The sequence below is a fragment of the Lemur catta genome, chromosome 12, assembly GCF_020740605.2.
Source record: "Lemur catta isolate mLemCat1 chromosome 12, mLemCat1.pri, whole genome shotgun sequence".
In the NCBI taxonomy this organism is placed as follows: domain Eukaryota; kingdom Metazoa; phylum Chordata; class Mammalia; order Primates; family Lemuridae; genus Lemur; species Lemur catta.
This window is the reverse complement of record NC_059139.1, coordinates 10,682,188-10,709,212: the sequence shown is the minus strand read 5'-3', so window position 1 is coordinate 10,709,212 and position 27,025 is coordinate 10,682,188. Positions and strand designations below refer to the sequence as shown.

Sequence of the window (27,025 nt, the reverse complement as noted above, 5' to 3'; positions counted from 1 at the left end):
TTTCACAATACACGAATTTGGAAACTACTGCATGCGAATGGTTTCCCGTGTAGTTCCCTATAGATGAGGGAGTTTATTAATATTTTGGGGAAAAAAAAACCTGGGAGGACTGTAGCCCTGACCTGAAGATGTGTCCCAGAGAGGTTTTGCAGGGTAGAGTCATAGAGAAATTGACTTTGGGATGAGCAAAACCGAAATCCCGAGGTTGCAAACACTTTTCCCGAGTAAAGGGTTGGTGTCATTTGCTTCCTTTATACGGAAGTATGAAAGTGACCATAAGCCACAGAACGTGGCACCGGGGTTCGCTATTAGAAACCATTCCAGGAAATGGCCCTCGGACCAAGATATTTACAAATAACCCGGGATACTCACTGCAGGCGAGAGGCGGTGAGGAGGACGCAGGGAGGATTCAGGGGCGGGCCAGACAGGGGAGGACACAGGTTCCAGAGACTTCTCCTTTAAGGCTCTCCCGGATCGGTGAGAGCGCCCTTGAGGAAGAAGGTTCGGAACGAGGGGAGCGACCGCTCGGAGGCGGCGGCTGCAGTCCCCGGGTCCCGCGCGCCCTCTGCCCCCGCTCACCGCTTCGGGCGCGCCCACGGCACCAGCCTCGCGCCCCCCACTCCCACGCGGGTCTCTGCTGGCACCGTCGCGCCCCCATCCGGCCCGCGCCGCCGCGTCCCACTTGCCCACCGGTAACGGTTTCTGCACCGGCTGCCTCCGACCCTCCCCGCGGCCCCGCTCACGAGAGCCGCAGTGCCGCGCGCTCCGGAGAGGGTCCCCCGCCTGGCACCGACGGGAGCTGCCCCGGGCCGCGGCGGCGGGGCGGCTGAGGGGTCCCCCAATTCCTGGCGGTCCTCGCCGCACCCCGTCGCGGGTTCCCTCCCTCTCTTGCAAACCCCCGCCCCCGGGCCGCTCCCGCCGCCGCCGCGCGCCTCCCCCCGCGCACCCGCCGCCGCCGCGCGGCTCCTCCCGCCCGCACCCCGCCCCCTCCGCGGCTCTCACGCGCCGCGGGATTCGGCGCCGCCTCCGTCAGAGCCGAGCCGGCGGCTCCGCGGAGCAGCAGCAGCCTGTGCCACCGCCGCCGGGCCCTCCGTGTCCCCTCCCCGTCCCGCCCCCCGGCCCCTGGTGCCCCGGCCCCTCCCCACCTCGCTCCTTCCTCCGTCCCTCCCTCCCGCTCCGCTCTCCCCCCGGCTGCGGCCCGACCCGGCCCGCCAGCCGGGCCGGCAGGAGGGCGGCGGCGGCAGAACCATGAGCTTTGAGGGCGACCGCGGCGGCGGTCGGTGTCGCGGGGCGGAGAGCGGGGACGCCGAGCCGCCTCCCCCGCCGCCGCCGCCGGCAGAGCCGGCCCCGGTCCCCGCGACCCCGCGCTACCCGCCGCCGCTGCCCGTGCCCCCCGAGGGCGCCGCCGGGCCGAGCGAGCCGCCGGGGGAGGTGGCCCCGCGGCGCAGGGGCACCGACGAGCTGCCGCCGCCGCCGCCGCGGTCCCTGCCGCCCGCCGGCCAGGAGGTGTGCGCGGCGGCCGGAGACTCTGCGGAAGGTCCGAGGCGCCTCCCGGAGTCGGCGGACCCCGAGGCGGCGGCGGCGAAGGGCGGCCCCGCGGAGCCCAAGGCCAGCGCCAGCGGGGAGGGCGAGCGGCAGGGCGCCGGCGACCAGACCGAGACGCGCTCGGTGTGCAGCAGCCGGAGCAGCAGCAGCGGCGGCGGCGACCAGCGCGCTGGGCACCAGCACCAGCACCACCAGCCCATCTGCAAGATCTGCTTCCAGGGCGCCGAGCAGGTAGGGCCCGGCGGGACCGGGGCGGCTGGCGGTGGGCTCCGACCGCGGCCGGACTGGCTCCGGCTCGCAGTGGCCCGGCGTTCAGCACCAAGGACAGAGCGCGCCTCCCGGTTTGTCTCCTGTGGGGCTTGTCTGGTCCTGCCTTGTCAGAGATGGCTCCAGTGTGTTCCCCTTGCCCTTTCTGTGAAGGCAGATAAAAATGTCCCAGTGGCGAATACAGGGTTTAATTTGATCTACACTTTTTTTCCTACCTGGTTGTGCAGCTACACGTTCCTCAGGTGCTTTAATGATAATACCGTAAGTATTTCTTTTGAATTACTCAATGGATTTGGTCTATACATAGAAGCGAACCTCAAGGATGTAAAGTGAAGTCTGTTTTCTACAGATGTATTCTGAGACGGATAGTCTTAGAACACAAACTGGGCGTGAGTCATGTCACAGCCAAAAAGAGCAGGTTCTTTCCTTATTGCAAATTTTGGTGACTTAATCTCACTGATGTGAAAAGTATGTTACAGTTTGTTCAAGTCAAATAGGAATATACTTTGAAAGAAAGGCCACTTAGCCAGAGATGTACTTTATATTTTGTTAGAAACACAATTATAAAATTATAAATAGCATTAGAGGCGCATGAAAACTTAAATGAGAGTAGTCATGCAGAAGAAAGGATAATATATCTCTTACAATATGTGTGGTCTGAGAAAACATTAGGTTTAATATTTTTAAAAGTAAGGAAATTGCATAATAATATGCAGGCTTTCAGGAATATATCACCCTAGGTCAATATTTATGATGCTACATTTAGAAAAAATAAAAGCATAATGCTATTGCAAGCTGCTTTCTGGGATGCCATGCATTTCTTCTTTAGCAATGATTAAGAATAACTGCAGAGGAAATGCATCTGACCATCCACTTAAAAGTTATTAAAGAGATTTAATAGTACAGCTTTCCCCCAAGGGTATTGGGAGCTATATCTTGCAGACATTTTGTATGTTGGTAGAACATTTATGTCATAACTCTAAGCAATATCTTTGAAATAGTTTTAAGACTTTAGCTTCATTCCCATCAGAGGTATAAAATTTTAATTTCATTTTCTAGGATAGAGCTTGAAGCTTGTATCCTTCTGGGTAAATGGCTTTGAAAGGAAAGAAAGCAAGCATTGGAGTTTTAAAATAGAGATACAGACACAAATATTCATACTGAACTGTTTTCTTTTTAGGGTGAGCTGTTAAATCCCTGCCGATGTGATGGGTCAGTGCGGTATACACATCAGCTGTGCCTGCTAAAGTGGATCAGTGAGAGAGGTTCCTGGACCTGTGAACTCTGTTGTTACAGATACCATGTCATAGCCATTAAAATGAAACAACCGTGCCAGGTAAACAGTTGTAATATTTATTTTTTCTGAAATAATTTTGTTGACATGAGTGCACTTGAGTTTAGTTATTACTAAGGATGCTTACTTATGCTGCTTAAAAACATTTTATGCAAATCAGCGTAAAAATCAAGATTTAGAATTTGTAGAGATGTGTTTAGAGAAAGCCATGACATCTTATCTGAGAAACTCAAAAGACATTACTCCAATGGTTTCCTTTATTAATTTCTTATTTATTGATCAAATTACACCCATCCTTATTTCTGAAGGGGAAAGTTGATAAAATGTTTTATACTCCACTTAAATCAATTTTATTAATTAGAAATGTTACATAATTAGTTTTAGTAGTGTTTTGCTAATTTAAGCATTTAAGCCCTAATGGGCTCCTTTTATGGAAAACGGATCCAAGTAAAGCAAAACTTTACTAGTGTGGAAACTTTGGTTGAATATTCTTTTCACTTAGCCAGGCTTTCTTTTTCATATGATGTTTTTTCACAGTTAAATTTTGGCTACTTTTGTTCTTTGCTGTCTTCAACTACAAAGTAGATGCGAAAGTATTCCCAACAATTACTTTCAATAATACCACTGTCTGTATTCTTAAACTTTTTGTGTATAATCATATAATAACACAATACCCATAGTTCTACAAATGCCCTGGAAAAATAGTTTTTTTTTTTTTTTTAAATGTATGCTATAACTGATTCAGGTTCTTTGAATAGCCTGGTGGAATGTAAAATACAAAACATTAACAATGTCATCTTAAAGAAAAGCAGAATAACGTGTAATTAGTGAGATCTGGTAGGCTGAAGTTAAGCAGACATAAAAGAGTAGGGTTGAAACACAGAAACAAAGGACGAATAGAAGGAAAAGGAAGAGGGAATGGAAAAGTTGGGAGGGGAAAAAGTAATAAAATCTACAATTCCCTGAGCAATATAATATAGGTGAAATTCTTAGCATTTGCAGAAGGAACCTGGAGGCAAAATTGCTATTGCATTAATAATTTAAATTTCAGTTTTAAATTTGTACATCCTTTATATAGTTTGCAATTAATTTACATCTCTAATAATTGCCATTTAAGGCATGATTAGCAAGCATGAAATGAAAATATGAATTTCTCAGGCTGACCTGAGGCTTATAAATAATTTGGAAAGAGAAAGTGTAACTAATGTGGATGAGTGATATTATCATGCTGAAGACAGACACAACCCTGACACATTTTCCCAGAACCTCTAATTGATTGAACTACTTGGGTATCAGTTTATGGATCTGTCATAATCGTCTTGAAGATTAGATGAAACTGTGTCCAAAGACAAGAATATGGGTAGAATAATTGGATCTACAATAATTTTATGAATAGAAATATGTGGGAAGATTATAAAAAAGGAGAATTTTGGGGCTCCAGGGAAACATCCCATGAGAAGTACTATGGTCAGATGCTCAAGAGCTGAAATAGAGTGCTAAGTATTTCAAAAACACTAACTTATGGCTACTATATATAAATTCATTTGGGATGATAAATTTTGAAGTAAATAGAAATAGATCCTTGATATACATTTTAAAATCGAGAAGAGACAGAGAACTGGGGCAAAAAAAATACTATATACTACTATATACTAATTCTAATCATATAGCAAAGAGAATTGATTACTACTGTCTTTTGCTTCATTTAAAAAAAAATTCAATAATTATTTTAACAAAAGCAATTCCTAAACTATGTATATGATATGACCCTCCTCCCTCCAGGAAAGTACTAAAAATAAATCCAGTATTACTAACACATGTAAGATTAATTTTATTGTAATGTATACAAATACTACTGTGATCTGTAATCTGATCTGATTGTTGCAATGATCTGCAAAATCATATTTAGAAACAAAGTTGATATGAATGTGATGACGTCATGCTGGAGATGAAATAACTTTCCAGGACTACATTAGATATATATAAAGTTTGGTACTCATAATGAACAGAAATCGGTTATAAGGTTCTCAAAGTATGGATTCTTACACATAGGAGTAGTTCATTCTAAGATAAAGTTTAGCTATTTATCTAACATTTCTGTTATGAATGACTCACAAACTAGCATTCACTGTGATTCTTAGTTTTCTCCCTTGCTGGTGTGAGGCCAGTCAGCTGGGAGCAGGTGGTTTCTTGGATGTAGAGCAGAATAAAAAATAAAAAACAATTAATTAAGAGAGAACATTTACTGAACACTGATTCTGTGCCAGGCACTGTTCTAAGTATTTTTTATATATGGATACTGATATTTAATCTTCATAACAAACCTGAGGGGAAGAATATTATCTCTATTTTGTACAAAGGGAAACTGAGGCACAGGAAAGTTAAATAACTTCTACTAGATACATATGTGGTAAAATGCAAAGCCAGGTTTCAAAGTCAGTCAGTCTGGCTCCAAGGTCTATGGTTTTAGCCACCATGTTGGAAAATGTTCTTCTCAAACCCACCTTAGACGTCTCAATGTTTCGGATCTATCATGACTTGTCCTATATAAGGCTGAGGCAAGCAGGAACTGGTTTCAGCCTGGGTCTCTAAGGTTATTTGGAAAGGTTTTGACTATCTATTGCTGCATAACAAACCACCTCAAAACTTAAACAACAACTAGCATTTATTATCTGTTAAAGGTCTGTGGGTTGATTGAGGTCAGCTGGGAGGTCTTTTTCTACATGTGGCATCATCTGGAGCTATAAGTATCCAGAGATTAGGCTGGGTTGGAACATCCAACCCATTCATTCTACTTGTTCGTGGTGCTGGCTGTTGGCTAGAAACTCAGTTGGAGCTGCCAGCTGGTGCCTCACTTCTCCTTCCATGTGATATGTGCTTCTCATACTGTGATAGTTGGGTTCCAAGAGCATGAAAGTGAAAGCTACAAATTTCTTAAGGCTCAGCCTTGAAAGTGACATGGTTTCACGTCTGCTGCATTCTCTTACTTAAAGCAAGTCATGGGACCAACTCAAATTCAAGGCAAGGGAAAATAGACTGCACCTCTGGAGTCTGGTATTTCTTTTAAAGAGAGTGGCCATCTTTATCACCAGAAGAGGTAGCTGCTAAAATGCTTTGCTTCCTGCTCTGGTCTCTGCACTTGGTCCTCGTTAAATCCAGATAGATCAGCAAGCATCACCATAAATTCTCTCCCAGGGCTCTGAACCAAAGGAGGTTAAAAAAATGTGTGGGAGATTAACTCACCAGTGGTGCTGGATGGATATCCTCAAGCACTGTTGGGAGTGATTATTACCATGATATATCCCCTGGTGCTCAGAGGGAGATGGGGACAGAGAAGGGCAAAAAACAGTCAGAAAGCAGGTGCGTATGAAGGAAACATGCCGCATCAAGTCCAATGCCTTAGTTTTACTTGTTTTTCTCATTGAGATTTGAATTTTTTCAGAATTGGGATCCGAACCTCCCAATTTCATTAGATTTCAGTGATGCTCAGCAACATGACTCAATAGAAAGCTAGCGGATGTATCCTCTACAACATATTTAAACCTTAATTGCTGCATCATTAGCAGTAGGAGTTAATTAAGACATTTGAAGTAATTAAAATGCATTTACCTTCCTACCTACTTGCAGAATCTATTTTATTTATTAACATATCCAAGATGATGCATTAATGATATTTTAAGAGTAAAAGCTAGTGCTGTTTTGAGTCTCATAGCATGATCTAAAATTAGTGACATGCAAGAGCATATATGATCAAACTTATTTTTAGATGGTGGTGACATTATACATTAATTAAGCTATATTCCAGTTTATGAATGCTTTCAATATTTTTCCAAGAGACATGGATGTCTCTTTGAAGAGATAACATATACAGGATAAAGTACTATATGGGAAACTTTAAACTTGCTATAAAGGGCAGGCTATACTGCCTAAACATGGAAAAATATATGTAAATGGAAGGTAATGGCTATGTTACCTTAGACAAGCTACTTAAACTTTTTACACTTCAGTTAACTCATCTTCAAAAAGATGACAATGGCACCTGTCTTATACCTTATTTTGAGGATTAGGTACATTAATGTACATGAAGTGCTTAGAATGGTGCCCTGGCCTATGATAGGTGCCATTTTGATGTTGGCTGTGGTTACGATCACTTGCTGTCAGCTAGGAGGCAGGGCCCTTCACCTGGTCATTGTTCACACAGCCTTTTTGTTCCCTTCCTCTGTTGTCACCAAAGTGGAGTTAATGGCTCCACTTTCCATACCATACTTTATCCCTTGATTTTTACCCACTGTTTTTTCTGGGAACCCATCTCAGTTTTCTGACCAACTTAGTTATCATCAATAATGAATGAATCAGCATTTTTAAAAAGCAGATGTAATGAGACATAATGATCTCAGTGCAGTGAGCATATTTATTCTCCAGATGTCCCTCACCATGGGTCTTATTTACGTTCTTATTGGAGTCTACTCATAATGGAGTTATGAGATGCTTTTAAATGTGGCCAAGCAGGAGGTGCACTGTTCAAGGTCAGGCAGCCATGGTTTGTTTACTCTTTGGAACTACCCGTGTGGGGTGGAGTCCATGTGACCTGTGAGTAGGACAGAGGTCAGAGAAGTCTCAGAGATCCCTGCAGGGCAATCACAAAGGGACAGTGGCCGAGCACCAGTCACAGAGAATTGTGGTGACCACCAACTTTCCTTCCTCCTCTGGTGCTCTGATAGGACTGGTGATAGCTGCCTGCCTTACCTGGCTGGAAAAGGACTGAGACTCACATTTGGTCCATATACCTTTGCAGGGATTAGGCTCCTGGCCTGTAACATTTTGATTAGCCTTTCCCTTCCTGCTTTTTCTTTAAACAAATGTGATGTCAGCAACAGGTCTTCTTCTAGTGGTAAAAATGACTGAAGAGTCTCCTAGGAAGGAGAATGCCTTGAGATTATTTTTCATTTTTAGTCATATTCTCAGTACTCTGGGATTCATCATAACAAATTTGAATTGGGAAGTAATTTGACACCAGGTGGGTTTGTCTTGGCTATCCTTCTAAGGTACAGCTTCTGGACCTTTTATAAGGCATTTGTAGAACTTTAAATAACTTTTTGACCACCCTGTGGTCATTATTTTTTTAAATGAGGCTCCACCATGGACAGGGTATTTCTACCTTCAGAACTGATTGCTAATATAATGTAGCTGCTGATGCATTAGGAGAAGCCGACAAATTATCATTGAAAATTGACTATGATTTTGAAAATTTATTAATAAAACATCAAGCATGAACTATATCAGCATTACATGCTGTCATTTGAAATCATTCAAAATATTTATATTTTATGACTTAAAAATGTCTGCATATGTGCACCCTTGTCACATAGTGAGCTACCACTTTGACTTTTTCTCTGTTCTTCTTGCTAACATTCTCTGTAGGTTTAATAGCCAATGACAAGCTAAGGGGGAAGACTTTTCATTACTGTGCCTGAATAACTGAAAAACAATGTTCAAGTGTAATATTTAAATGTATATACTGGCACATTTTATAGGTAACTAAAACTGTCACAATAAATAAAGAACACATCAGGTATTAGTTTTGTTTCATTTGCTTACTAATTATTTCAGAACACATGAATCTTCATTTTACTCACTAGAACAGATGAATGATTCTCCACTGAATAAAATATGTAAATTATACTTTATATAATACTATTCCCATCTTGTTTACTGTATAGACTATGTGTACAGTGAATTTACAATTTGTCTCAAAGCCAAATGGTTCTGAGACAGTGGTAAAAGGAGGTGAAGGCCATTTAGGGCATTTTACACTGGTGTTTACTTTTAAAATTTATAGAGCTTGGGGACAATGTGGACCCTATGGGTGACACCCTCCAGAACTTTCTTCTCCATGCACGTCTTCTTTTCTGTGTTTTCTAGCTCTTTTTAAAGTACATTTCCCTTTGGACACCTTTTTCTTCTTTGCTTTCTTTGCCCTTCCACCCAGCTGCCTCTAGAAGAAAGAACCCCCTGCTGGGCAGAAATGCATAGACTTTTTGGTCAAAGCAAGCCAGGGTGGCAAGCATTGGAAGCGGTTGTGTAGAGAAACCTTGTCATGGCTCCAAAATGTCTTCACTTGATAACATTGTCTCGTTATTTAAATCAGAGGTTAGCAAACCTTTTTTCTAAAGGCCCAGATTGTAAATATTTTAGGCTAAGAGGCCATTATAGCCACTGTCCTAGCACGAAAGCAACCATGGACACTAAATAAATAAATGAGCATGGTGTGTTCCAGTAAAACTTTAATTATTGACATTGAAATTTGAATTTCATATAATCTTTATGTGTCAAGAAATAGGATTTTTAAAAAAGATTTTTCTCGTACCATTTAAGAATACATGGGCTACACAAAGCCTCATGGTGAGCTGGATTTATCCCAGCTGCGTTTTGTGGTATTAAACAAATGGAATATTGATATGGACTTAGGTGTTTTAGGACCTCTTAGAAAATTAAATGGGCGAAATGTTTCTAAATTTTTATGTTACTTTGTAATTTTGCGTGAAATCATCTTAAACTTACATCATGTAGAAAATGGTAGCACTTTAGTTCCATAATGAAGTGCTATTAACTTCTTAACATTAAATATTAAATACTAAAACCATTGTTTCTTTTAAACAGTGTCTTCATTGTAGCGGACTCAAATCCTGCATTCCAAGGAGTAGCTTTAGTTAAGTCATTCAGTGAATATTTGCGGTATGAATGAATAAATGAATGAGTGTTTAGTAAGGTGGCCAGAATCATGGATGTCATGTAATTTCTGCAGTGAGAACACGGCTTAAGGAAATAAAATTTTCTTCATTATTCACATATTAGCCATCTACTGGCTGTTAATTTTCAACTTGTTCTCAAGTTGATCTTCTAATAATGCTATTCTGAATCTGTCTAGGGAAGTTATGTTCAGTTCTTCAAACTACAGGAAAAAGCCTTGAGAGTAATGGAGGGATCTATTTTTAAAAACCTAGAATTTAAAAAAAAGGCTTTCAATGAGACATATCTGCTCTTTTCAAAAAACAAAATGTCATGAAAAAAGACTCAGTGAATACGGAATTACCCATGTGTGACATACTCACTTTCTTGAGATTGTCACTGGTTGAAGGGTTTCATCTAGCATTTGTTCAGGGAATTTGAATAATTTGTTGGAAATTTTACTGTATGATCATGGGTGCAGATGAGCTGCTGAGAATATCTACTGGATATAAATTTTTGGTGTGAAATCTGCCACCTGGCTGAAAACAAGGTGACTGTTTTTGATGAACAGTTTGTACAGTTGGAACATAACTTTAGAAGTGATTTTCCACTGGTGAATGTGATACTCCAAACCAGGGAGATGATGCCAGAGCTCAGGCTATTTTCCTCCTCACTTGTGTCCTGCTTTGCCTTGGTGTGGGGCTTTGGCGTGATGTGACCGATGTTTCGCTAAAGGGATTGGAGTAGAGAAAACTCAGCTTCCTTCTATTTTCGGACCTTCTAAGAGTAGAATGGGATGACTCTGAAGGCAAAATGAGAGTGCTTCCAGCCCTTGAGAGTGACAGGGAATGGACGGATGAGTAGATAATCACCTACAATTACAAGTAAATGGATGGCAGACACAGAGGATTCAGCCAAGAAAAACTGCCTCATGGCTTGCACTTTCTGTATTCTTGGATATTTGACAACATCTTCCCTGTGAGCATAACTCATAATTCAGCAGCTGTTCCATATGATTTAGCCAAATGAGGTTTTATATAAGCAGAGGTGGACTGAAAACAATTGCTTGGGAAGACATGACAAAAACCTGGAAGCATTTCTATGTAGGCAAAGTCAATAATGGAACTTACTGAGGAGGCATTTCTTATTCCATCCTTATCTTAGGCATGGTGTGCTTTGAAAACCACTGTTGAAAAACCTGCTGTCTGCCCAGTTTTACCTCTTGGAGTTAAGTCATTTTGACTACTGACGCCTGGGCAGTGAATGAACGTATCTTTATCGTAGTAACAGAGTTCCATTGTTGCCTCACTTTGCCTTTTCGCTTTGCTTCTCTTTTTGGTATACTAATTTTGTGCAAATTGCCAAGTGCTTAATTTGGGCACAGGGGAGTGGAGCTGCCCGTGAGCATCCAGCTCTTACTCCAAGAACTCCCTGGCGCTCCTTTGTTATGTGTGGTCTTGCAGTTGTGCCAAATGTCATCTCTCTACTCAATTTGTGTCATGACTCTGAGCTATGAAACAGTTTAAATGAACAAGGAACTATTTCAAGAAATTTACACAGGCTCCCTTTGGTGTGTTCAACCTGTTAGAAAAGATTTTAAGAAGGATAGCATCTTGCACAAATGTCAGAGATTTTGCTTATATTCTTATGAAAGATTATTCCAGAAGCCACAGGAAATACTTTTGCCCTCTTCTCTTCCCCAGCTCTCTCCCTAGTACTAACTTGTTTTCTATGTTATGTGAATATGTATGTAAGTGACCTATTCAGTTTTTAAAAAAATAAAAAATATAAAAACTGTACAGCAGTCGCGAGCACAGGATTTGCTGGACATATATTGAGCATTCAGTAGATATTTGTTCTATCCTTCTTCCATCTCTTTCTTCTCTTTTCTCCCATCATCTTACTCTCATCTTTTGTGTGGGGATGAGTAGATGGGAGGTTTCCAGTGGGACATCCAGTCCCTTGGAGAGAAGGACGCAGTGAGGAGGAGTGAAAGTCTTTGCCTATGCTGTATTCTCTAGGACCAAGCATGCCCAAGCTGAAACCTGGAAGCTGAAAGAAATTTTGAATTCAAAATCACCTTCAATCTCCTCCCAAACAATCTTCCTTTGTGTTCATGGTGGTGTCTCAGTCATACTGCCATAGCCTCTATTAAATTTATTTTCAGATCTAGGTAAGACTTTTCAGCAATTTGAGAAGTAGTTGAAAGAAGTTATAAAATGTTAAGCCCACAAGATTACAAATAACTGTGCCAAAATTCGTTGAGTAGCTTTGGGTGACATAGTTCTTAGGCCAAGGAGTAAAAGATTCTTCCATACTGAAAACTTTCTGAGTGATTTGGCAAAACATATAAGGATGGGTGACGAATCTCACTACCTTCTGTCCGTCTCCTCCCTTTGACCTGCACACTGCTGAGACTGAGGGTAATATTGATCACAGAAAAGGAAACTTGAAAAGGACATATGCTGCTTCATTTTGGATATGATTAAGCTCTGCCACAGTAAACTTCAAAGGGAAAACATGAGGCATCTTTTGAATTGCCTGTGGGGAAAATTTCAATGTTAAATGATGATGAGTGCATGGAGATTATTAATATAACAGACATAGTGATGGATCAGTATGTGTATATTTTTGGTCTGGAAGATGATATTACTCATGTTCTAGGGTTAGCCTCAAAATACTCCATTTTTCTTATTCTTTTTAGTATGAATTATGTAGTTAATGTGTTTTAATTGATTTTCAAAATTTATTCAACAAATTAACCATTACTACATAGCAGGCACTATTCTAGGCCTTGGAGTTACAGAGTTGGTTAAAACAGGCAGGGCCTCTGCCTCTGGAATCTAAATTATTGATGATAAGGGATAGAAAATTAATAAGTAAGCAGATAAATACAAAATCTAGGTAATACAGATTATGTTAATGACCCTAATGGAAATAAACTGGATATGATGGTTAATTTTATATGTCATGGAGTGCCCGGACATTTGGTCAGACGTTATTCTGGATGTGTCTGTGAGGGTGTTTCTGGAGAGACTGACATTTCAATTGGTAGGCTGAGTAAAGCAGATAGCAGATTGCCTCCCAATGTGGGTGGGTCTCATCCAATCAGTTGAAGACCTGAATAGAACAAAAAGTCTGACCTTCTCTTGAGTAAGAGGGAATTCCACCTACCTGAATGGTTTCATGCTAAGACATCATGATTTTCTTGCCCTTGAACTTAAACCGAGTCTTGAATCTACCCGCCTTTGGACTTGTAGGCTTTCAGAACTATACTGTCAGCTTTCCTGGTTCTCAGGCCTTCAGACTTGAACTGGAAGTACACCATCAGCTCCCCTGGTCTCCAGCTTGGAGATTCAGATCTTGGGACTTAGCATCCGTAGTTGCGTGAGCCAATTCCTTGTAATAAATCTCATCACACACATACATGCATACACACATTGTATATTGTATTAATATATATTCAGATGGTTTCTGATTTACAATGGCTTGACTTACGATTTTTTGACTTTATGGTAGTGCAAAATGATATGCATTCAATATACTTCTCAACTTACAATGAGATTATTTTGGGACATAGCCCCATGCCCCATCATAAGTTGAGGAGCATTGGTGTCTACACATACACACACATATGCACATATCCTATTAGTTCTGTTTCTCTGGAGAACCCTGACTGATACACTGGGTGATTAAAATGAGTATGCTAAAATGAACCACATGGTACATCAGTATAAACTGATGTTTTGCTTAATAGTAATACAAATGGTTACATGTAGAAATATGTATGAATATGTGCTAATACATAGGTTAGTGTACATACATATATTTCCTAGCTCTGTCTGTTGACAGAGCCCAGTAGTAGTGACACCCCAGTAACAGTAAGCTCACTTAGCACCAGATCTTCGTTTCTGATACCATTCTACAACAAAAGACACCAGTCACATACAAGATGAGACTGAAGGATCTTATAGTGCCAGAATATAAAGAAATCTTTAAAAAAGAAAAAGATGAAGCCAGGTCAAAGGGACACAAGAGCCAACCTGAAAGAACCTCTAATAACTAAAGCTGGAATAATTTGAACAATAATTATTTATTATAATGTAGTATTAGATTATAATTTAAAACAGTGGGTCCCAACCTCTTTGGCACCAGGGACTAGTTTCATGGAAGATAATTTTTCCATGGACCTGGAGGTGGGGGATGGTTTCAGGATGACTTTGCAGCCACTCCCCATTGCTAGCATCACTGCCTCAGCTCCACCTCGGATTCTCATAAGGAGTACTTAACCTAGATCCCTCGCATGCACAGTTTACGGTAAGGTTCATGCTCCTATGAGAATCTAACGCTGCACCATTGATCTGACAGGAGGCAGAGCTCAGACAGTGATGCAAGTGATGGGGAGCAGCTGTCAATACAGATGAAGCTTCGCTTGCTCTCTCACCTGCCCCTCCCCTCCTGCTGTGCACCCCAGTTCCTCTTAGGCCACGGACCGGTACAGGTCTGTGGCCTGGGGTTTGGGGACCACAGATTTAAACTATAATATAAATATGCACAAATAGATACTAATATAAATAAATGATTGAACAAATAAATAAATTTGGGAGATGAGCCAAATCTCCCTAACAGAAGAATTCCAGATAATTTATGTATATAATCTCCCTTCCCTTCCAAGAGTTGGAGCTCAACTCCCTCTAACTCTTGAGTGTGGGCTGCACTTAGAGACTTATTTCCAAAGAATAGATGATAATAGGGTGGAAGGAAGAGGAGAAGCCTGGCAAATACAGCTGTAGCTGGAGGTGATCAAGTTTAACATTATCAGTGATAAGTCATGTTGATAGCATGTGCGTTTAATATAATGTGATGAGACTATTTCACCTCTGTGGTCTTTTCCCCCCAAACCCATAACCCTAGTCTAATCATGATAAAAACATCAGGTAAAACTAAATTGGGGAGAAGTCTACAAAATAGCTGACCAGGGCTCCTCAAAGCTGAAGATAAAAACAAGGAAAGTCTCAGAAACTGTTATAGACCAGAGGAGACTAGGGAGACATGATGACTAGATGTAATGTGGTGTCCTGGATAGGATTCTGGAAAAGAAAAAGGACATTAGGAAGAACTAGTGAAATCCTCATAAAGTATGGAGATAAATAATAGTAATGTACCACGGTTGGTTTATTATTTGTGACAGATACACCATAGTAATGTAATATATTAATAGGGAAACTGGATGTGAGATATATGGGAACTCTTTGTACTACCTTTGCAAATTTTGCATAAATTAAAAAAAAAACTAAAGTTAAGTTTATTAAGAAAAAAAGAATGTATGGAAGGTCATGGGTAGCTAGCTGAAAGGGTAGGGAAAGTTGTTCTGAGGAAGTGACATCAGGGATTAGACCTAAAGTTTGATCATGATCCAGCCTTATTGAAAAATTTTTTGAAGAGCATTCAGGAAGGGGAACAGGGAAACCAAAGACCCTGAGCGGGAAATAACTAGGGGTGTTTGAGGGAATCAAAGAAGGCTGTGTGGCTGGAAGACTGTGCGTAAGGAATAGCAGGAGCTGTTGCTACGGAGATAGGGCTGCGCCTTGCCACATTAGGTCATTGGGAAGAACTTATGTTTCATTCTAAGAGCAGTGTGATGTCATTGGAGGGCCTCAAGCAGAGAAATAAATCATCATCATCATCATCATAATCATCATCATCGTCATAATAGATGCTTTTGGTTGCTTTGTGAGACTTGGCCAGAGAGAGGCAGGGCTGATGGCAATTGATGCTGTTAAGATGCTCTCTTGATGGAAAAAAGGGACACAATGGTGGTTTATAGTAGGATGATAGCAGAGATGAAGAAAAATTTATCCATTTAAAAAATGCCTTGAATGCAGAAGCAACAGATTTTTAATTTTGTTTTTGCTTTGTAATTTATTTGGTGGCAAAATATCTGAACTGACTTGAAGCTATTTATAGTGTCTATCTATCTCATTTAGTGTCGAAAGTCATATATTTTGCTGTGGCATTAACGTGATTGGCTACAGGGTGCTGACCTGGACCCTGCCTATGGTGTGGATGTTCCATAATATACTGAAAATGTACCATGATATATTTTAAAAATCCAGACAATTTGGAATTCTGAAACACATATGGCCCAAAATGTTTTGGATAAGAGATTTTGGCCTAACATATGGTCTATCCTGGAGTCTATTGCATGTGCACTTGAGAAGAATGTATACTCTGCTGTTGTGTTTTCTGTACTTAACACTGTTTTGTAGATGTCTGGTGTAGTTGATTTATAGTGTTAGGTGTAGTTGGTTGATAGTGTTGTTCAGGTCTTCTATTTCCTTGTTGATCTTGGTTGAAAGTGGGATAATGAAGTTTCCAAGTATTATTGTTGAATTATCTATTTTTCCATTCAGTTCTGTCCATTTCTCCTTCATATATTTTGGGACTTTGTTGTTAGGTGCAAGTATGTTTATTAAGTGTTATATCTTCCTGATGGATTGACCATTTTATCATTATAGAATGTCCTTTGTTTCTATGCCTTAGTTCATTTATGCTGCTATGACAAAATATCTCAGACTGTGTAGTTTAATGACAAACAGCTCACAGTTCTGAGGTTGGGAGTCCAAGATCAAGGTGCCAGCAGATTTGGTGTCTGGTGAGGACTCGATCTCCGCCTCCAAGAGGTTGCTTTGTTGCTGCATCCTCCAGAGAGAATGAATGCTGTGTCTGCATGTGGTGGAAGAACAAAAGAGAGTAAACCCACTCTCTCTAGTTCTTTTATAAGGGCCATAATTCCATCCATGAGGGCTTTTGCCCTCATGACTTAATCATCTCTTTAAGATGCCAACTCATTGGCAATTAAGTTTCCACGTACCAATTTTGGAGGGGAAACTGCCATTCAAATATTAGCTCTCTAGTAACAAGTTTTGTCTTAAATGTCTATTTTGTCTGTTAATATAGCCACTTCAGCTCTGTTTTTTTTTTTTTTTTTTTGAGACAGAGTCTCACTTTGTTGCCCAGGCTAGAGTGAGTGCCGTGGCATCAGCCTAGCTCACAGCAACCTCAAACTCCCGGGCTTAAGCGATCCTACTGCCTCAGCCTCCCGAGTAGCTGGGACTACAGGCATGCGCCACCATGCCCGGCTAATTTTTTTCTATATATATTTTTTTAGTTGGCCAGATAATTTCTTTCTATTTTTAGTAGAGACGGGGTCTCGCTCAGGCTGGTCTCGAACTCCTGACCTCGAGCGATCCCCCCTCCTCGGCCTCCCAGAGGGCTAGGATTACAGGCATGAGCCACCGCGCCCGGCCTTCAGCTCTGTTTTGATTACTGTTTGCAAGATATATATCTTTTTTCATCCTTTTACTTTCAGCCTATTTGGTCTTTGAATCTAAAGCATGTCTCTTGCAGAGAGCATATTAGTTAGTTGGCTTATTGGGTAAGGGATTTTGGAACCTGTATAAAGCTATCCATGGAATAGATACTTATGAAAATCAACAAATATTTTAGGGATTGCTTTCTGATTGTGAAGTTATCCATTTAGCAAAGTCTAAGTTTCTACAATCATGGAGAATATGTGCTGTCTGAAATGAAATGTTTTGAATCCCTAATTGGAATTGTTGTGAATATTCTGCTAGTTTGTGTATTTATGCAATTATCCTCTTTTCCCCATTTTTCTCCCCACCTTCAAACTATTTGAGACCTGGTGTGAGTAATTGAGGAGTTGTGGAAGTCTGTTTTTCTAATAAATAGGAGATTCTTATTGCCATTCATAGTCAATTGCTTTTGCATCTCCAGAGCTTCCTGACTATGAGGTCATGTTGAACAAGTAGTCTTTGTAACTTAAGCCTCACCTTTTTAAAATTTGTTATACATCTTCCAGAAGAGTTGAGATTATATGTAAATTAGTGTAATATAATGGAAAGAGCATATGGGCTTTGGCAATATGCAGACCAGAATCCAAATTTTAGCTCAGCCTCTTTCTAAGCTGTGTGACCAACAGTGAAGATACATGTATTAACTCCTTAATGTTGTTGGGATGATTAAATCAAGTAACATTTTCAAAGTGCTTGGCATTTGATAACCTCTTATTGATTCCTGACTTTTACCCTCGTTAGAACAAAACTTATGATATGTACAATTTTGTTAGATTTTGGATTTGCTGCTTATTCACTTATGTATTTATCCATTTAATAATTCAACAAATATTTGTTAATTACCTACTAGGTGCCAGTATTCTAGGCTCTGGGGATGAACAAGAGTAAACAAAAAAAAAAAAAAGAGAAAGAAAGAAAAAAGAGAAAAAAAAGAGAAAATTCCAGCCCTAAGTGTCATACATTCCAGAGACTGGTAATATATAAGTAGAAATTCCAAGTAAAAGAATTAGTGACAAATGCTAAGAAGAAAACATTGGTCAACAGAGGGGGATATGAAATGTTGAGGGGTATTGTTAAAATTTTAGGCAGGGTGATTGGAGAAAGCTACCAATCTATAATCATTGATTTGGTTAACAGAAATTTTTTTATATATTGCCTTCTATAAATAGGCAATGCTAATGAATATTTACCATGATTAATTTTCCTACTGAAGTACATTTCATTCTGGGTTTTAGTTTTTCATGAGTGAACTGGAGAGGTCTATATTTATAGCTTATAGTTTTATAATTTGTATCAATATATTGCAAGCCTTTATAAAGCCTCAGTTTCCTTAATCTATTTTATATCTGGTATATCATAGAGAAGACTCAAGACATTAGTTTTAGGGCCAAGGAAAAAGTACAATTACTTAGACATTAAGTGAAAAAGAATAGAGGAAATGTATTCTGAATACTAAGAAACACAGATGCTCAATTTGTTCCTCCTGAGTCATTTAAAATATTTATTTATGTAGCCATGTTTATAGTTCAACTTACAGAATTAACAAAGCGGTAGGATCTTAAAAGCCTTCGTATAGAAGAAATTAGGTCTACCTAGGATCATATTTATTTTTAATATTGATTTTTATAAATACAGTGATAATAGAATAAGTGAAAAACTGATTTTGGACCTATTTTCTCCTTGGACAAGTACAGTTTTTCTGTTGCAAACACAGTTTCTGAGATGGATTGTTTTGAAGAGAAGCTCTCTCATCTCACTGAATGCCATCTGGGAACCTGGCCATTTGGAGAATGAGTGTTTGAGGCTGTCATTGTCAAGACAATGTAATTGGGAGATATTGAAGTGGCTCATATATGACGTGGCCACTATGAAAGACACACAAGGACTTAAAGAGGGGAAATGACTTTTTATGTTGTTCCTGGAGCAATGCAAATTGATATTTGGGCTTCCAAAATCCATTTGAAATAAATGGCTTCCATTTGTCAGTGCAGTGGGTTGCTAAGCAGCCCGTATTTTTTGAATCTCTGCCATTGGCAGTAAATATGAATATAAAGGAATTTTTAAAGGTGAAGATGCCTTCCTCTTCTTCAGAAAACTTTTAATAATATGGAGACATTTTGTTTGAGCTTATGGTACTAAGTCAACCAAAATGTAATTATCAGTTTCCCAAATTTGATGGGAAATGTCATCCGTAACTTAAAACCTTTAGCTCTCAAAGGCCATAAGCATAAGCGGGTTATTAAGAATCTTTTATTCAGGAGAATAGTATGGTCATTTCATAGGGAATAAGATGTGATATTTATGAATACAAGCAGAAAGGAAGATAGATTGTTCTTAGGATAAGTATTCTTTGTGGAGCTCTTGCCTGGGTTTTCTGTGTTTGGTTGATTGCTTTCATAGTGCACTGGTTTAGACCATCTGTTAAAAGTTTAAACCCTTTCAAAATAAGTCAGTGTGTCTTGATGGTTTATATGAGCAAGGATATCCTTTTCCCCCAGTTAAATGTCAGAAGAGCTTCACTGTGCAACTCTGCCCTCTAGTGTTTCACGTGAACTACAGTTAGGTTCTTGGAATTTGACCCAGGGTGCATAGAGTTCCATTAAGTTAGGGGTATTTTTCTTTCTATATTTTTTTCATCTTGTTTGAAAATAAACTTAACTCAGATTCCATTTACTTAAAAAGCTTTATCATGTGTTATTGCTCACCTAATTTGCTTGAACAAATATCTATTTTTGTATTTGATTAGATTTTGATTTAATCAAACATTATGTTTTCTTTATTCCACTTTGCAATTTGAGGGATTTAAATCTTACCGTGTTCAAAGATTTTGAAATAACTACTTCTTAAATATCTTAAGAATATAAAGAATGTGAACTCAGGCAGAATGTTAAATTCATTAGAATTATTATAGGGAGTACATTCAAATTTTGATTGCCCATTGTGTATCTGGGTGCAACAAGTTTAAATAGAAGATAATTATAACATCTGGTGGTCTCTGCCAAAATATTTGTAATATATTGATCATCAAATATTTTTGCTATTTTTGTCAACCAAGAAAAAATCCTTTAAATTCTTTAAAGATTTAGATTTTCAAAGAGGGCATTTTTATTTTGCTTGGGGCAACATTTTAAAAGAGAATTAGATGAGAAGCAATTTTCATGATGTAAAACTTATGAACTATATTTGAAAATGAGGTTTTTAATTACTAAGGATTGTTTTACTAATGGCAAGCCGTCTTGCTTGGAGGAGAATTTTTTTCCAAGCAGTTTAAGTTCTTAGTTAACAACCAGAGGAACATTAATTAAGCAGTAACTATTGAGGCACCGACTATCTCCTGAGGATCAGGCATTGGTGAGAGGATGTGTGGAGAATGATTATCTCTGGCTGGTTGTGAATCTCAGGGAACAGCTCTGTACCCTGCAAATAATCAAAAATAAGAAAGAAATTGAAGAAGAAAGTAGAGAGATATAAATAATTTTCTTTTTCTAAATGGGAAATATAATTTTATTTCAGAGTTATGATGCATTTCAAGAACAATAATGGATATTAGACAAACTTTGTCTGGAAGCATGTGCATCCCTTTTTCAGATTAATGAGGCCAAAATTGCTACTGTTTTGATGCACAGAAAATGTGACCTATTAGTTACTGAAAATGAATAATGTGCAAATAGCTCTAAAGAACTTGGTTTGTAGTACTGTCCTTGCCTTATTGTCTGACTCGTACGTATATCAAGTATTTGAAAGCCTGGCAAAAGGTGGAAGGAATGTTATGTTCTAACAGGGAAACCATTTCAGCTCTGTGGTTTTTAAGGGTCTTACAGGTGGAGCTGGGGTCTATAGGGCTGACTTTAGGTGTACAAATGTTCTGTTATATCATGGTGTGTCCATAAAATTCTTAAATTTATTTTATTCATTTATATAATTTTTTCAAGATAGACCATTGAATTTTAATGTTACTGAGTATGAAAAGTTTGTTGATATGTGTTTTGTACTTTTTAAAAAAAATAATTAGTTATTTTAAATTGACAAAAATTACATATATCTATTGTGTACAACATGATGTCTTGAAATACATATACATTGTGGAATGGCTAAATGGAGCTAATTAACATATTCATTACCTTACATTCTTGTCATTTTTGGGGGGTGAGAATACTTAAAATCTACTCTTTTAGCAACTTCCAAGAATACAATACATTGTTAACTATAGTTGCCATGTTGTACAATAGATCTCTTGAACTTATTCCTCCTATCTGACCAAAATTTTATATCATTTGACAAACGTCTCTTCACCCTCAGTCTCTGGTAACCACCTGTCTACTCTCTGCTTCTATGAGTTCAATGTTTTTAAATTCCACATACAGGTGAGATTATGTGGCTGAATAATATTCCATTGAGTATATATACCACATTTTTAATCCATTTATCCATTGATGGACACTTAGGTTGTTTCCATATCTTGGCTATTGTGAATAATGCTGCGGTAAACATGGGGGTCCAGATATCTCTTTGAAATACTGATTTCATTTCCTTTGGACATATACCTAGTAGTGGGAAATTGCTGGATTGTGTGGTAGTTATATTTGTAATTTTTTGAGAAATCTCCATACTGTTTTCCATAATGACTGTGCCAATTTACATTCCCACCAATAAAGGTTGTGCAAAGGTTGTCTTTTCTCCATATCACTTGACATCTTTCATCTTTTTGATAATATCCATCCTAACAGGTGGGAAATGATATCTCTCATTATGGTTTTGATTCCATTTTTTTGATGATAAGTGATGTTGAGCATTTTTTCATATATCTGTTGGCCATTTGTACATCTTCTTTTGAGAAATGTCTATTCAGGTCCCATGACTATTTTTTAATTAAGTTACTTGTTTTTTTGTGATTGAGTTGTTTGAGTGCCTTATATATTTTGAATATTCACTGCTTATCAGATATGTGTTTGCAAATATTTTCTCTCATTCCATAGGTCATTTCTTCACACTGTTGATTGTTTACTTTGCTATGTGGAAGCTTTTTAGTTTGATGTAATACCATTTGTCTATTTTTGCTTTTGTTGCCTGTGCTTTTGAGATCATATCAAAAAAATCACTGCCCAAATTGATGTCATGGAGCACCTCCCCCCATGTTTTCTTCTAGTAGTTTTATAGATTGAGGTCTTATGCTTAAATTTTTAATTCATTTTGAGTTGATTTTTATATATGGTGTGAGCTAAGGGTCTAATTTCATTCTTTGGCATGTAGATATCTGGTTTTCCAAAAATCATTTATTGAAGAGACTGTACTTTCCCCATTGTGTGTTCTTGATACCCTTGTCAAAAATCAATTGATCATAAATGCATTAATTTACCTCTGAGCTCTCTATTCTGTTCCATTGAACTGTGTGTCTGCTGGTACCATGCAGTTTTGATTATTGTAGCTTTGCAGTATATTTTGAAGTTAGGTAGAGTGGTGCCTCCAGCTTTGTTCTTTTTGCACAGGATTGCTTTCACTATTCAGGGTCTTTTGTGGTTCTATACAGATATTACCATTGTTTTTTCTATCTCTGTGAAGAATGACATTGGAATTTTGATAGAGATTACATTGAATCTTTAGATCACTTTGGGTAGTATGGACATTTTAATGATATTAATCTTCAATAAATGATTTTTTGAAAACCAGATATCTACATGCCAAAGAATGAAATTCTTTGAAGATTTTTCCAATCCATGAACATAGTCATGGAGCACCCCCCATGGCACCCACCATGAACATAATGTATCTCTCCATTTGTGTCTTCTTAATTTCTTTTATCAATGTTTCATAGTTTTTAGTGTACAGGTCTTTCACTTTCTTGTTTAAATTTATTTTTAGGTTTTTAAAATAACTGTCATAAATGGGATCATTTTCTTGATTTCTTTTTCAGTTTGTGTATAGAAATGTCACTGATTTTTGCATGTTGATTTTTGTATCCTGTAAATTTACTGAATTCATTTATTAGTTCTAACAGTTTTTTGATGGAATATTTAGAGTCTTCATATAAGATTATGTCATCTGCAAATGGGGAAAATTTCACTTCTTTCTTTCCAGCTTGGATGCCTTTCATTTCTTTCTTTTGCTTAATTGCTCTGGCTAGGACTTCCAGTACTATGTTGAATAGAAGTGGTGAAAGTGGGCATCCTTGTCTTGTTTCTGATCTCAGAGGAAAAGTTTTCATGATGTTGGCTGTGGGTTTGTCATATATGGCCTCTATTGTGTTGAGGTATGTTCCATCTATGCCTAGTTTGTCAAATTTTATCATAAAAAGATGAAGTATTTTGTCAAATGCTCATGTTTCCTTATTGGTTTCTGTCTGGATGTCCTGTCCTTTGCTGAAAGTGAGGTATAGAAGTACCCAACTACTTTTGTATTACACAGTCTATCTCTCTCTTCAGATCTATCATAATAAATTTGCTTTATATTTTCAGGTGCTCCAATATTGGGCACATATATATTGTTATATCTTCTTCATGAGTTAACCCCTTTATCATTATATAATGACCTTCTTTGTTTCTTTTTACAGTTTTTGACTTGAATTCTATTTTAAAACTATTTTAAATAAGGATACAGTGTGAGGGCTTTAAAATGAATAAATAAATGTATACATACAGTGTATTTTACATAATGGTGTGCATATAGTACTTTTGCCCTATAAAAAATTAAAATATATTTCTAGGCCAAAATAGATTTCAGAGAGTACTTGAAAATCTACACATGATAAAAATTGCATAAATTAGTATGGTTACTTTATAGTTGACTCTCTTGGTGGTGTATATTTTAGTTTGGACATATAGAAAAATATTCTTCATCAGATTTTGATATGGTAAGAAAAATGACTTTTGTTACTTATTAAGTGGCTCTTCTCTCAGCAGCAAACCCTAGGGTATTAAATGAAATAACCATATAGTAAATTAAAACTTGTTTTGCGTGGTCAGTAACATGTTTTCAACAGTTAAACCTTTAACAAAATACAGAGCATATTAATTTGTTAATTATAGTCATGCATTGTATAATGATGATTTAGTCAATGATGGTCCTATAAAATTATAATACTGTATTTTCACTCTACCTTTTCTATGTTTAAATGCACAAATATAATACTTACCATTATCTTACAGTTGCCTCTAGTATTCAGTAGAGTAACATGATGTACAGGTTTGTAGCCTGGGACAATAGGCCACACCATAGAGCCTAGATGTGAGCTCTACCACCTAGGGTTGTATAAGTGCACTCTGTTTGCACAATGACGAAATCACCTAGCAACACATTTCTCAGAATGTATCCCCATCATTAAGTGATGCATGACTGTAATTATTATTGTTATTAATATCACAGCAAAGGATTGGTACAAAACTGGGACAATTTTTAATGCAATAGTATAAAGTCTCATGAGAGTGAGGAGGAAAATTCTTACATTAATATGTATACAATTGCATGTTCTATATGAAAATATATTTATTGAATTATTTCTTAGCAGTTCCTCACTGACATAAGAATAGTCTTCTCATAAAGAACTAAGATAATATTGGGTACTGTTGAAGGCAGTGCAGTTTTAGTTTATAGTTTGAACACAAGGCCCTAAACTTCAAATAAGGTGCCAACTATATATGAGTGACAGTTCTACGATATGAAAAGTAATACAGAGCGTCTTATCAATTGTGAGTCAGAATTTGGCCACCACTTTGGAAGTAAGAGAGCTCATTTCTCATATCTTATCAGAGTCTAATAATAGAATTTCTTTTAGATGTTTGATCAAAACCAGTGTCAGCAAAGTTACTATACAGTGATTAAATTATACAATTATTAATGAAGTATATAGTATATATGCTCAGAACTCTGTGCAAAGAATATATTTTTTACATACTTACAGATATTCATGGATTAAAACTAACTCTATTGCGTAGCAAACAGTGGTGGAAAGTGATATAGATTGGGCAAGCATTTACTTTAAGCCAATCCCAACGTGTCATTTCCAGGACTGAAATATTTATTAAATTTGGTTAAGAGCAGTCTGGAGGAGGAAGTTAAGAGTATATTTGGGCATCTCCCTATGTACCCACTTTCTCAGGCTGACTATGGCTGAACCTTGGTGAGCTCAGAAGAAAAGTACATGTATTGTAAAGTTTATGTTGCAATACAATGACTACTTCTAGAGATGCTTACTGACAATGATAATAACTGCCATTTATTGAGCTCTTATGCGTCAGGCACCTTGGAAAGTGCTTAATAGGAATGCCTGCCTTAATTCTCAAAAATATGATAAGAACAATCAGTTTAGAAAAAATGTTTTTTACTTTGAGGTGCTTCAGTTGTACCAAGTACAGGCCTTCTGGAATTCAGGAACATTTAATTCAGTTTGGGAAAATGGAACGAACACTTCCAATCAGTTAGGGAGGCCAAGTCCTAGTTCATGCACACCACACATCACTAAGGGATTTGGGATAAATCTAATAATTTACTAAACTGTTTTTAGCTACATAAGTAATTCAGGAAAACATAATATTGTCAAAATGTATATTAAAATTTAAATAATTCAGGTAATATAGAAAGCAGTAGGGTAAAAATGGATAAGCCCTTCCTTCACTTGCACCCCAGGCCTCAGCCTGGCCCGTTTGCTTCCTGGTGATAATTACCGTGAAGAGAATGGTCTATGGTCTCTAAGATTCTTGAAAAATGCATTTATATGGATATACATATGTTTCTGTGTATTTATAGTATTTCTTTCCCCCCAAATGGGAGCTTCTACCTGCCTTGTTCTGTAGCTTCTTTCACTTAACAGTATATTAAAACACATAGTTCTCTATTCTTTTAAACCAATGTATTATCTTCTTTAGAATGAATCTAATAATTTAACAGTTTTCCTATTGAAGGACATTAGGTAGTTCCAACTTTTCACTAATATAAAAATGATGCAGTGAACTCACAGACATTGAGTGTATGACTGTAGGGTTGAGTCAAATGTGGAAATGTTGGGGTGTGGAGTATGAGCCATTAACCTTTTGAAAGATACTTCCAAATTGTCCATGATCCACACTGTACTGGTATGAATTTCCATCAGCGTTGTAGGACAGTGCCTGTTTCCCAATACAGAAATGATAAATGATTAGTTATTATTAAATTATTAATGTTGCATAAAAATGATACCTTGTTATTTTTAATTTTCATTTCCCTCATTACTAGTGAGGTTGAACATTGCCTTGCATTTGCTGACCATTGGTATGTCTGTGTGTGAGTGCATGTATGTGAATTATATGTTCATATTATTTGCCTATTTTTGATTGAAATAAAACTTATTAATTTTTAAATGTATATTAACATCATTACAAACTTTTTTTCTATTTTTGTTGGGGGTGCAGCTTGTTCTGTTAGTTTCTTATCGAACTTACCATCTAATTGGGAGATAGACATTAACCAATGATCACACGATTACTTTTTAAATATCAGAGGATTACCTTTGTGTTATTGACATCCAACTTAATTGCCTTGTGATTAGAAAATATACTTGGTATAAATTCAGTCTTTTAATATTTACTGAGACTTGAATTTGGGCCAAATATATGTATAATTTACGTAAATGTAGCATGTGTGCTTGAAAACAATGTGTTTTCTTCAGTTGAATGCAGTTTTTTGAGTTTAATTGGATTGTCCTGTATGGCTTGCTCTACCCCTGACAGAATTCTTTGAGTTCCCGAGGTGAAGCTGACAGATTTGCTGGACATGTAGGTACAGAAATCCCCTGGCATCACCTTCCCAACCATATCATAGGATTTGTTTTAGATGCAAGTCATAA

General features: G+C 38.2%; 1 protein-coding gene across 1 annotated transcript in view; it reads left to right on the top strand.

The window, feature by feature from the left end:
* The first annotated feature begins 1,031 nt into the window (after nucleotides 1-1,031).
* MARCHF11 (membrane associated ring-CH-type finger 11) overlaps nucleotides 1,032-27,025 on the top strand; it is a 100,201-nt gene continuing 74,207 nt past the window's right edge. The window contains exons 1-2 of the mRNA XM_045566268.1: nucleotides 1,032-1,776; nucleotides 2,993-3,148. Coding sequence (XP_045422224.1) covers nucleotides 1,249-1,776; nucleotides 2,993-3,148 — 684 coding nt within the window. The 5' untranslated portion in view covers nucleotides 1,032-1,248. The remainder of the gene's footprint in view (nucleotides 1,777-2,992; nucleotides 3,149-27,025) is intronic.